Source organism: Ovis canadensis, chromosome 1 (assembly GCF_042477335.2).
Source record: "Ovis canadensis isolate MfBH-ARS-UI-01 breed Bighorn chromosome 1, ARS-UI_OviCan_v2, whole genome shotgun sequence".
Taxonomy (NCBI): Eukaryota; Metazoa; Chordata; class Mammalia; order Artiodactyla; family Bovidae; genus Ovis; species Ovis canadensis.
Window position 1 is genome coordinate 160,658,308 of NC_091245.1, and position 13,157 is coordinate 160,671,464.

Sequence of the window (13,157 nt, forward strand, 5' to 3'; positions counted from 1 at the left end):
CTTTGCAGGACCTCCGTCTGCACCGAGAAATGTGATATCTAATATAAACGAGACCTCGGTTATCCTGGACTGGAGTTGGCCCCTGGACACAGGAGGCCGGAAGGATGTTACCTTCAACATCATATGTAAAAAATGTGGGTGGAATGTAAAACAGTGTGAGCCGTGCAGTCCAAATGTCCGCTTCCTCCCTCGACAGTTTGGACTCACCAACACCACGGTGACAGTGACAGACCTCCTGGCACACACTAACTACACCTTTGAGATCGATGCCATTAACGGGGTGTCAGAGCTGAGCTCACCACCAAGACAGTTTGCTGCAGTCAGCATCACAACTAACCAGGCTGGTGAGTACATGCTTGGTGCTTCCTCTTTTGCCCTCTCAGAGCCAAGTAACAGTTTCAACAGGAAAGAGTGGAAGAAAGGGCAGGTGAAAAAAGATGTGAAAAGGACATTTTCTTCTATCACTTTTGGACAGTTATGGCACATTAACTAGCTCCATTTCATTCTTTAGAGTGAAAATAAATCATATTTGTTAGATGATTTTAAACTAGTTTAATCCATTGCTTAACAATTTGAAAGCTTTTTAAATATTTGGGGCTCTGGAGATAGTTCTTGTGGGGCTCCTTGCAACATTTCCATATTTTCAAGAATTACACAGAACTTTGGCTCAAGCTTGGAAAAGCATGTACAGGATATTTAAAGCTATAAATATCTTTACCTTAGTTACAATTTTATCTGTGTATAGTTGATCAGTTATTTTATGCTCCCCAGAAGCTCTGAGTAGTATAGCTCAGACAGTTAAAACTCTCTGATTAATTAAAAAGAAGAAAATAAATCCATTTTATTTAATAGGCACAATTTGTATCCTAAAATTAAAAATACAGAATTTGAGGAGAAACTTGTAAAAAGAGATCTTGCTGGAAAACAGCTTTAATCATTGATATAAAAAATTTCCAGGTATACATTTTTTTGATGATTTCACCAACTATATTTTCCTCTGACAATCTTTTCCTAATCAAAAAGAAAAGCTATACTGCCCTATAATAAACCTTTCATGTAGAATGGAAAAATTAAGCACACAAATGTCTCACTTTTTCCTTACATTCACAACATTTCTCTTTTCTTTACAGTTAGTAAATCCTGTAAATTTACTCTTTAAATCTTTGATCACTCTTTAAATCTTCTTTTTGTGATTTATTTATTATGTTTTTTTTTTAACAGTTTGGTGTCCAGAACTGTTGATGGGGTTTTAGTTGCGATTCTCTCAAACATATCGAAGAGTTGCAGTTTGTAGAGTATACAGAGACTTACCAGTGATATCCCTTTAAAATAAGGCAATCATTTTTCAAAGGTGATAACTAGGATGAATGAATAAAATGAAATCAACAAAGCTCATGCAAAATTAAGCTGATAGATATTTATTGTGCATAACTATTCCTATAAGACAGCATAATTAGAGATACATTTCAAGCAATTCAATTCAGAGATATTATTGTATAATTTTTATGCAAGCAAAGAAACATTGGAGCCAAAAAGGGAGAAAAGGAAGAAAAGGGTGGCACTCTGAGGATGCTTCAACCGGAACTACAGACCCTCATGTCTGCTCCCAGGGGCATGCTCCCCGAGCTGGAAGTTAGGATTGAAAGTAAACTCAGCTTCTTTTCTGCATTTGGTTTAAATTATGGAAGTCCCCCAGCTCTCAAGCAAAATTTGGTCTTTGCTTTGAAGATATGAATACTGAATGTCAGAAGGAAAGAGAAAGGAAAGATGACTGCATTTTATCAGCTAGAAGAGGTCTTAGAGCAGCCAAATAACTAGCCAGGGAACTCATCACTTTCTTTCACTTGTCTGACTCAGGGAATTTAGTTAAACTACCAAAGTACAAAAGTAGTATATCATCAGGATTAATATCCAGCAAGTATGCATGAGTATGACTTTTCTGGTTGATAAAATTGTGTACTTATATCCACACTGGTTAAAAGCAAGTACAGTTACTTCTGCAGGTGAGCATAGAAATGTACTGTGCTTGATAATTCCTCAAGTACCCTGAGAGGGCCCCTAAACCCAATATATCAGGTCCCCCATTTTCTTCTCCCATAGTCTAGCAATCAAGGGATACATCTTGGCATCAGAGGCATTTCTATATCAGTACCTCAGGTCCCCCTTCTTCCTCTCCCTTAATCCAGCAATCAAAATGATAAATCCTGGCATCAGAGGGGTCTCTAGATCCCTGTGCTGGAGCTCTTCCAACTTGAAGCCTCCATGTCCCTGCCATGCCAGTTGATATGTGTTTTGAATATAACCCCTGGCAGAGTCCATGCTTAAATGTGTCTCTTTCTGATTCTAAACCCCTCTTTTGTTCCCACATTTTTTCTAGTCTCCTATATTGATGAAATTCTTATAATACTACTTGTCTCATGGTGATAAATAAAGTTTATTTGTGGAAAAGACATGACTTTTTAATGAAGTACACTTAATCATTATTTAATCTTCCTTACTGAATCTGTAATCTCTCCCACTAGAAGGTAGATCTCAGATCAAGCAACATATGCTTTTGTTTTGCTTCAGTTAATGATATTTAAACTTTGTAACTAATAATATTTAAAGACTTGTAACTTAGGTTTATTTAACTGTCTTCCATGAAAGAAAAAAAAAAAAAGATGAGTAATGTTGTTGCTATGTATCACATGATTACAGCTTCTCATATTCATTGAATGCAGGAATTTTAAGAAATTATAATTATGTGGCAAATGGCTTTCCTGAATCTCACATTTTACTCTGATTTACTACCTTGTTTAAAATAGGAGCATCAATCTGCATTATAATTATCTGCCAAGTCAAACAGAAATGTATAAAAACAAGCAAGCTCTCCTTGCTTCCTATCTTATCATTGACCTCTGGCTTTCTGACAATGCATTTATCAAGAAACTAATAGTTCCAGATATATACAGTGAATGAATCTAGGTAAAGTGGCAACCAAGAGAAGACCAAGACTTTAAAAAATAAATGGGGTTGATACTTTGGCCCTCCCAGTTGCAAATCACTGGGTAAGACAAAGATTCAACAGGAATGATATCAGTTACTTTTCCTAACCCCACTCTCATTTTTCAGAAAAATCACAAATATGTCTACAACATGTACCATGAGGCATTTGATACATTTATTTCAGGGAGTCTGTGTCACTTTTGTGCCTGGGGAAGAAGAGGTCTTTGTTCCATCTTTAAATCCCTACGGTGAGATATATAAGCAAGATTAGAAGCAATGCCAGTTCTCCAAAGTGTTTCATTGTTTTGCTTTATTTTTGCTCTTGTGAAGGTTAATGGACTTGTAGCCTTGAGAAATGAGCTCCCTAACTCTAGAAAGATATGGCTATGACAGCTATGATGCCTGGTGTTTAAATTCCTCCTATCCTCTCTATCTCTGACATGGCTATAAAGGGGAAACATGAATGTGTCTTTTTTAATTTAGTTTGTGAGATTGAATTGGTTGATTTTTCTCTTGATTACATTGTAAACGCCATGTGATGACCACACGATAAGGCACCTTCTAAACTGTAGAGGATTATGTTGTAAATTCGAGTGTTAGTTCCCAGCTCTTAATACTTTCACAAAGTATGTCAGTGAGATAAAAAGCACGGTCTCTACATAAAGATTATATCCATGAATCCATCACTCAAACAGGTACAGAAAGAACTGCAGATTCAGAACGAAAACCTGTAAAGTTATACCTTGGGGTAAATTGCTACTTCTTGTTTATTTCTTTGAATGAGTAAGTTTACCTTTCAGTTCTGGAAAAGTCATTCCACTAGTGGAATATTTGTCTGTTTATTCTCAACTTGCATCATAGAATCTGCCCTTTCCCCACTATCCTATAGCACGTAACAATCTCAGACAAGAAGAAGGGACACTAAAGAGAATATACTGGCTTTCAAGTTTTGAGATCCACCTTACCCTTTTTTTAAAAACTGAGATCCAAGAAGCTTTTTCAATTTTTTAATCAAATTATCAAACTTCTACTTAAGGCTCCCAAATCCAACTCCAGTTTCAACTTCATTCTCATGTTCTTTCTGTCATTCTATGATTCATACCATATAGCTACAAAAAGGAATGCTGTCTGAGACAGAGGGGGACTTTCCTAGGAAAATCTGCCATGACCTATGCCACCTACAATAAATTTAGTCTTTGCTTCTCAGTCACTTATCACAGAGTTTCTTAGGGTTATTCTGCAACAGATCTTCTTTATCATCTCCACTCTTCCCCAAATTTAACCTTATCCCTTACTCCCTTATTCTACACAGATGATTTTCCCTCTGAGACATTGTGATTTATAGCAAGAAATATATATTTGTTCTTGGTCCCAGTTTATGGCACAGAACTCCTAAAAGTCAGGGAATTTCCTAAGTGATAAGAGCAATAAAGGGTATTTTGTTATACATTAAAAACCCCTTTCAGTCATAGTTGAGTTTACCTTAATAAGGTGAAATTCAGAAGTTCACTTTGGAAAGCCCCTAAGGATGGTGGCTATTTGCCAGGGGAACTGACCATGTGATTAGAGAGTTGGAACTTCTAGCCACTCCACTCCTCAACTTTGCCTCTGAGGAGGGTGGAGAGTCTTGTTGTTGTTCAGTTGCTAGGTCATGTCCAACTCTGGACTGTCACACCCCATGAACTATAACATGCTGGCTCCTCTGTCCTCCACCATCTCCCGGAGTTTGTTCAAATTCATATCCATTGAGTCAGTGATGCTACCTGACCATCTCATCCTCTGCCTCCCTCTTCTCCTTTTGCCTTCAGTCTTTCCCAGGAGTGAGATCTTTTCTAATAAGTTGGCTCTTCGCATCAGGTGGCCAAAGTATTGGAGCTTCAGCTGCAGCATCAGTCCTTCCAATGAATACTCAGTGTTGATTTCCTTTAGGATTGACTGGTTTTCTCTCTGTTGCAGTCCAAGGGAGGGCCAGAAATAGAGTTTAGTCATCACTGGTCAATGAGGTAATCAATCATGCCTATGTAATGAAGCCTTCTTAAAAACTCAAAGGACATGATACAGAGAGTTTCTGGGTAGATGTTTTATTAGGTAATGTGTCTGGAGAAAAATTTGAAATTCTCTGCGCAGTACCTTGCCCTGTTCATCTCTTCATCTGGTGTTTCCCAAGTTATTCTTTTATATAATAAAGTATAAACTAGTAGGTAAAATGTTTTCCTAATTTCTGTGAGCTGCTCTAGTAAATTAATTGAACATTAATAGCAGGTTGTGGAAACCTCTGATTTATACCTGGTGGGCTAAAGGCACAATAAAACCTAGACTTGAGATTAGTATCTGGAAGGGGGTTTGGGGAGGTCTTGAGGGACTAGAGCCCTTAACCTGTGAGATTTGATGCAAACTCCAGGTATTTAGTGTCAGAATTGAATTAAATCGTAGGACACCAAACTGGTGTTGCAAGATTGCTTGGTGTGGAGAAAATCCCCACACATTCAGTAGCCACAAGTGAAGTATTGTGTGCAAGAGACACACAGGAGTGTGTTTTTCACCTTACACTGCCTAACTTACTAAGACCATAAAGTTTAAGAGGGAAAAGAAAATGCTATCTTACTGGCTTTTCTAAATTTTATCCCTCCTGTTGCTACACACTAACTCCCATTGACTTCTGATTCTAAAGAGTATCCTCTCAAGCAAATCACTTCCCCTGCTAACATCATAGACAAACATTCTTCTGGCTGTTTGTCTTTGCCTTTTATGTTGCACAGGTCTTTTTCATCTTAGAGGAAGATACCAATAATTCCATAAGCATCTGCAACAACAATAAACACACACTCAAACACACACCTACACACACGGGTGCGCATTCCAAATTGTTTTACTCTTCGTGATTTTATCCTATTTTCTCCTATTTTTCAAACTAAGTTTAGATATTTTCTTCTGTTTTGTTCTCTCATTCAGAGTCCAGTCTGGTTTCTGTCCTCACTCTACAAAAGTGCCTTCCTGAGAATCAGTTATAATTTCCTATTTACATCTTTCTGTTAAAGTGAATGCAATTGTTAGGAAAAGTGTGGATTTCATAAAGGCCTGGACTTTGTCTTGGGATTTCCTGGTGGCTCAGCTGGTAAAGAATGTGCTTGCCAGTGCAGGATACGCAAAAGACGTGAGTTCAAGCCCTGGGTCAGGAAGATTCCCTGGAGAAGGAAATGGCAACCCACTCCAGTATTCTTGCCTGAGAAATTCCATGAACAGAGGAGCCTGGCTGGCCACGGTCCATGTGGTCGCAAAGTGTTGGACCCGACTGAGCGCACATGCCTTGGGCCTTGCCTCATATTCACATTCGTGATTCTCAGACTTCAGACAGGGCCTTCGATCGCCTTGTGTTCACTCAAATGTTTATTGATGAATGAGTGATTGATTACCGGAAATGTCCACCATCCAACAATGAAAACATTGAATCTCAAACCACTCTCTCGCCTTAATTTTTTTTGCTCTGTTAATGGGACTGCCATTTTCCTCAGTTTACCAGTTTCTAACACTTTTTCAAGTGTCATCTTTGGTTCATCTTCTACATTTAACATTTAAGAAGCACTCACATGCTACTGATTTTTTCTTTGAATTGTTTTGGATATTCATACTTTTCTCCACACTTAGTGTAAGATTTTAAGGTTCTTTGTCATAATGTTTATAAATAAACAATACCATGAAATATAATAGTCCTCCTTTAATTATTTTGAGATTCCAAAATAAAAGGGAATTTGACTTAACTGTGTTAATTAAAATCAGAATATCGTGTTGCTCAGCAACCTCTCTCCACTGAGCAATTTATAAAAAGGGTTAATGGATCAACAAGTATATTTCAATGCAGAAGATACTATATAATGAAATGAGTTAACAAGTGGTGATTAAAGGATTTTAGGAAAATTTTGGAGAAAACAATTTAGATATACTTTGAAAAATAGAAGTAAATCAAATAAAGGACATGTATATATATATATATATATTGGCGGAGAAGGCAATGGCACCCCACTCCAGTACTCCTGCCTGGAAAATCCCATGGATGGAGGAGCCTGGAAGATTGCAGTCCATGGGGTCGCTAAGAGTCAACACAACTGAGCGACTTCACTTTCACTTTTCACTTTCATGCACTGGAGAAGGAAATGGCAACCTACTCCAGTGTTCTTGCCTGGAGAATCCCAGGGACGGGAGAGCCTGGTGGGCTGCCGTCTATGGGGTCGCACAGAGTTGGACACGACTAAAATGACATAGCAGCATATATATATTGGAATTGAGTTTCCTGGGTAGTAGGAAGTCTAGACTGAGACGAGGAGATAGATCTTGTTAAAGGATAAAAGGATATCAGGTTGAATATGCAATGAAGGCCCAGCAACTGGTATGTAGGTAGTGAGATAGTGAATGGAAACATATTATGAGTGAAGAGTAACCTCATTCAATCTGTTTTAAGAAGCTTAATTTTAAAAAGAACAGGGAAAAATTGTCTTCCATGAAACTGGTCTCTGGTGCCAAAAAGGTTGGGAATTGGTACCTTAAGCCAGATTTCCTAAAAATTAATATTTTACTACATTTGCTCTATCATACTCTCCCCCCATCACCTTCCATGTAAACAGATACTTATTTCTAATCCACTTGAGGGTAGATTGCAGATATCATGCCCCTTTACTCCTAAATACTTCACTGTGAACTTCCTAGAGTAATAACCTCAATAAATTTGTCAAAAATCAGAACATTCATATCCATCCATATCATGATCTTATCTGCAGATATTAATCAATTTTTGTTGGTTCTTCCATGATGTTGCTTTGGCAAAAATAAACTGATGTTTTGTTTACCTTCAGTTTCTATCTATAACATAGTTCTTATCTACAGTAATGAATAAATTAGCCATTTTCTGTAAATTAAGCCAGATACAAAAAATAAGATGGGAAAAGGAATCAATACTTATGGGTAGGACTTTTTCAGGTGCTTGATGTCTCTCTAGGAGTTTCATTGTTGCCACCCCAGTGAAAATTGACTGGTAAACAATATTATTAAAAAACAGAAGGGTTGACTTAATTTTATTTAAATTTCCTGTTAAAGGACCATTACTTTATGTAAAGAAGGGTAGCATCTAAGAAACTTCCTGATGAAAGGAAAACATTCTTAGCCTTGGCTCAAAACAGAATAGCCTCTATCATCCACTTAATGTGCTTAGTCACTCAGTTCAGTTCAGTCACTCAGTCATGTCTGAATCTTTGCAACCCCATGGACTGCAGCACCCCAGGCCTTCCTGAACATCACCAACTCCTGGAGCTTACTCAAACTCATGTCCATCAAGTCGGTGATACCATCCAACTATCTTATCCTCTGCCATCCGCTTCACCTCCTGCCTTCAATTGTTCCCAGAATCAGGGTCTTTTCCAGTGGGTCAGTTCTTCACATCAGGTGGCCAAAGCATTGGAGTTTCAAGCTTCAACATCAGTCCTTCCAATGAACATTCAGGGTTGATTGCCTTTGGAATGGACTGGTTTGATCTCCTTGCAGTCCAAGGGACTATCAAGAGTCTTCAACACCACACTTCAAAAGCATTAATTCTTCGGCGCTCAGCCTTCTTTATAGTCCAAACTCTCACATCCATATATGACTACTAGAGAAACTGTAGCTTTGACTGGATAGATATTTGCTGGCAAAATAATGTCTCTGCTTTTTAACATGCTGTCTAGGTTGGTCATAACTTTTCTTCCAAGAGCAAGTGTCTTTTAATTTCATGGCTGCAGTCACCATCTGCAGTGATTCTGGAGCCCCAAAATATAAAGCCTGTCACTGTTTCCACTGTTTCCCCATCTATTTGCCATGAAGTGATGGGACCAGATGACATGATCTTAGTTTTCTGAAGGTTGAGTTTTCGGCCAACTTTTTCGCTCTCTTTTACTTTCATCGAAAGGCTCTTTCGTTCTTCTTTGCTTTCGGCCAGAAGGGTGGTGTCATCTGCATGTCTGAGGTCACTCTGTCGGTCCGACTCTTTGTGATGCCAGGGCCTGTAGCTTGTCAGACTCCTTTGTCCATGGGGATTTTCCAGACAAGAATACTAGAGTAGAATTCCGTTTCCTTCTCCAGGGGATCTTGCCAAACTAGGGATCAAACCTAGGTCTCCTGCATTGCAGGCCGATTCTTTACTATCTGAGACACCAGGGAAGCCCACTTAATTTAACGATCAAAGGCAAATGTCTTTTTTTTTTTCCAGTTAAAAATGACTATCCATCATATAAAGGGATTGAGCTGGAAATCCACTCATAAATTTTCTGTTTTATTTACTTTTTGTGATTCTAGGACTATAGTTTAGAACTTTTGTTACTGGTACAATTTAAATCAGCCAATACATTTTTTGACCTTTAAGCACACATATCAGCTTACTTCCTTTAAAGGTCTTTAAAGCTTACTAGCTTATATGTTTGTTACCTGCTATTTCACAGAACAAGGTAACAGCACCTAGGAATAAGAGAAATAGTTTAATATATCTTAAATAAATAATGCACATTTCAGAAATGAGCACTTTGGCTACATTTAGAAGCTAGTCAAATTTTTATTTGTTGATAAAGCAGATATTTTAAAATCTTCTTTATTCTGGAGTTTACTTCCACTGTCCACGTTGTTGTTCTATTGGGATTTAGAAGAAGCATTTATAGATATGACAGAGGAATATCTGGTGTCAAAGACAGCTTAGCAGGCTTTAGAAGTGCTGAAGAAGCAAACATTTCAAAATAAAAGTGGAAAAAGCTTACAGCTTGGATCTGCTATTAAAGTATGGCCTCTATAGAATATAGCCTCTATAGAAACGTATTTGGCCATGCAGTTATGTACCCTGGAAGGAGATATCAGACCATCTACATGCCTTCTGTCTGAGCATGAAGGAAGGTGTTATATAGCATCAGTATAGTAAATTAGAAAGTCAAAATATACTGAAAATCAGCTACTAAGTAGAGGAAATAAGATTCCAGTAATGAACTCTGATGAATCCTCCTCTTGTTGCTTCATGTGTGTGATTAATAAACCCTAAGAATTGAAGCCTTACCTTTTATTTCTCACAACAAACAAGTGAGGTCTGAATCGAGCCCAGAGATAACAAGTGAATATATGCATTGTAATTTCCATTGTGCATTTTGCTTGTGTGGTAACTTAGCTTCTCTTTCTGATTTGAAATCAAGGCAGAGACGTGTGCATCTGGGAATATCATTCTGCCATGATGTGTCCTAGTGTGCCTGAAGCCTTCCACATCATTTAACACATTAATGATGCCTTTCAGCCATCACACCCTGGTATGGAGGCATATTACGTATCTGCAGCATGAACAATAAGCTGAACAAAAGCAGAGCCATGTATTGTCCTGACAGTTATTCAGAACCTTTATGTGAGCTTAAAGTCACAACTGTAGGGAAAATGAGCAAATGGAGACAGTCTGGGGGCTTCTAGGATCTATTGAAATCTCATCCCATTTTCATTTCTGATCGTTAATACAATTACAGTGAATAAAGCAGACTTGTGTCTAGAGAATTATGGTTACTCTTTTCCTGCTGACTTCTAAAAAGTGCTCATAAGAACAGAAATAACCAGCCAGAGAAGAAAACATGGTATTAACTAAAGTATTTAACGTTAACAAAGTATATGGTATGAGAACTATACACAATATCTTGAAATAACCTATAATAGAAAAGGAATGTGAAAAAGAATCCATACACACAGAGACATGTATATATATATATATATATGTATATATATATATATGTATATACCTCCCTGTTCATCACCTACTCCCAGAGTTTGCTCAAATTCATGTCCTTTGAGTCAGTGATGCCATCCAGCCATCTCATCCTCTTTTGTCCCCTTCTCCTCCTGCCCCCAATCCCTTCCAGCATCAGAGTCTTTTCCAGTGAGTCAACTCTTCGCATGAGGTGGCCAAAGTCCTGGAGTTTCAGCTTTAGCATCAGTCCTTCCAAAGAACATCAGGGCTGATCTTCTTTAGAATGGACTGGTTGGATCTCCTTGCAATCCAAAGGACTCTCAAGAGTCTTCTCCAACATCACAGTTTAAAAGCATCAATTCTTCGGCTCTCAGCTTTCTTTATAGTCCAACTCTCATACCCATACATGACTACTGGAAAAACCATAGTTTGACTAGATGGATTTTGTTGGAAAGGTAACATCTCTGCTTTTTAGTATGCTGTCTAGGTTGGTCATAGCTTTTCTTCCAAGGAGCAAGCATCTTTTAATTTCATTGCTTCAGTCACCATCTGCAGTGATTTTGGAACCCCCAAAATAAAGTCTGCCACTATTTCCACTGTTTCTCCTTCTATTTGCCATGAAGTGATGGGAACAAATGCCATGATCTTAGTTTTCTGAATGTTGAGTTTTAAGCCAGCTTTTTCACTCTCCTCTTTCATTTTCATCAAGAGGTTCTTTAATTCCTCTTCACTTTCTGCCATAAGGGTGGTGTCATCTGCATATCTGAGGTTATGGTTATTTCTTCTGGCAATCTTGATTCCAGCTTGTGCTTCATCCAGCCCAGTGTTTCTCATGATGTACTCTGCATAAAAATTAAATAAGCAAGGTGACAATATACCGCCTTGATATATTCCTGTCCTGATTTGGAACCAGTCTGTTGTTCCATGTTCGGTTCTAACTGTTGCTTCTTGACCTGCATACAGATTTCTCAGGAGGCAGATCAGGTGGTCTGCTCTTTAAGAATTTTCCACATATATTTGTGATCTACACAATTAAAAGCTTTTGCATAGTCAATAAACCAGAAATAGATGTTTTTCTGGAACTCTCTTGGTTTTTCAATGATCCAGAGGATGTTGACAATTTGATCTCTGGTTTCTCTGCCTTTTCTAAAACCCGCTTGAACATCAGGAAGTTCACGGTTCACGTACTGTTGAAGCTGGCTTGGAGAATTTTGAGCATTAATTTGCTAGCATGTGAGATGTGTGCAATTGTGTGGTAGTTTGAACATTCTTTTGCATTTCCTTTCTTTGGGATTGGAATGAAAACTTACCTTTTTCAGTCTTGTGGCCGCTGCTGAGTTTTCCAAATTTGCTGGCATATGGAGCGCAGTACTTTCACAGCATCATCTTTCAGGATTTGAAACAGCTCAACTGGAATTCCATCACCTCCACTAGCTTTGTTCATAGTGATGCTTTCTAAGGCACACTTGACTTCACATTCCAGGACGTCTGGCTCTAAGTGAGTGATCACACCATTGTGATTATCTTTGTCGCGAAGATCTTTTTTGTATAGTTCTTCTGTGTATTCTTGCCACCTCTTCTTAATATCTTCTGTTTCTGTTAGGTCCATACCATTTCTGCCCTTTATCAAGTCCATCTTTGCATGAAATGTTCCCTTGGTGTTCTAATTTTCTTGAAGAGATCTCTAGTGTTTCCCATTCTATTGTTTTCCTCTCTTTCTTTGCACTGATCACTGAGGAAGGCTTTCTTATCTCTTCTTGCTATTCTTTGGAACTCTGCATTCAAATGGTATATCTTCCCTTTTCTCCTTTGCCTTTAGCTTCTCTTCTTTTTTCAGCTATTTGTAAGGCCTTCTCAGACAACCATTTTGCCTTTTTGCAGTATGTGTGTGTGTGTGTGTATGTATGTACACATGAACCATTACCAGTCAACTATACTTTAGTTAAAAAATAAAAATTGAGGGCTTACCTGATGGCTCAGTGGTAAAGAATCTGCCTACTGATGCAGGAGATGCAAGTTCAGTCTCTGGGTTGGGAGGATCCCCTGAAGAAGGAAATAGCAACCCATTCCAGTATGCTTGCCTGGAGAATCCCTTTGACAGAGGAGCCTGGTGGGTTATAGTCCATGAGGTTGCAAAAGTTTGGATATGACTTAGCAAGTAAACACACACACACCCACATAAATAAATAAATTGATTCAAATTATTTTAAAAAATTGCAAAAGAGGAAATAACCATTTAATGCTAACTTTGTATTCACTGAATCTTTCTCAGAGCTAAAAAAAAAAAATTGTATTTGATAGAAATTTTCTATTGTTGTTGTTCCCCCAAAATTAGAATTTCTAGTATCAAAACACATTGAAGATAATAATTTATCTTTAAATATATTCTACCCCTCTAGAGTTAAGCTAAATATAGAAGATCCTTTGGGAATAATTGCAATATGTG

General features: G+C 38.0%; 1 protein-coding gene across 3 annotated transcripts in view; it reads left to right on the forward strand.

Annotated features, from left to right (window-relative positions):
- The window catches only part of EPHA3 (EPH receptor A3), a 408,015-nt gene that overhangs the window by 268,843 nt on the left and 126,015 nt on the right, over positions 1-13,157 (forward strand). For 2 of the 3 annotated variants that reach the window (XM_069578939.1, XM_069578950.1), the window contains exon 5: positions 9-344. In XM_069578939.1, coding sequence (XP_069435040.1) covers positions 9-344 — 336 coding nt within the window. Of the gene's footprint in view, positions 1-8; positions 345-1,221; positions 2,449-13,157 lie in introns of those variants that run through there. The other variant, XM_069578961.1, reaches the window with a different exon arrangement.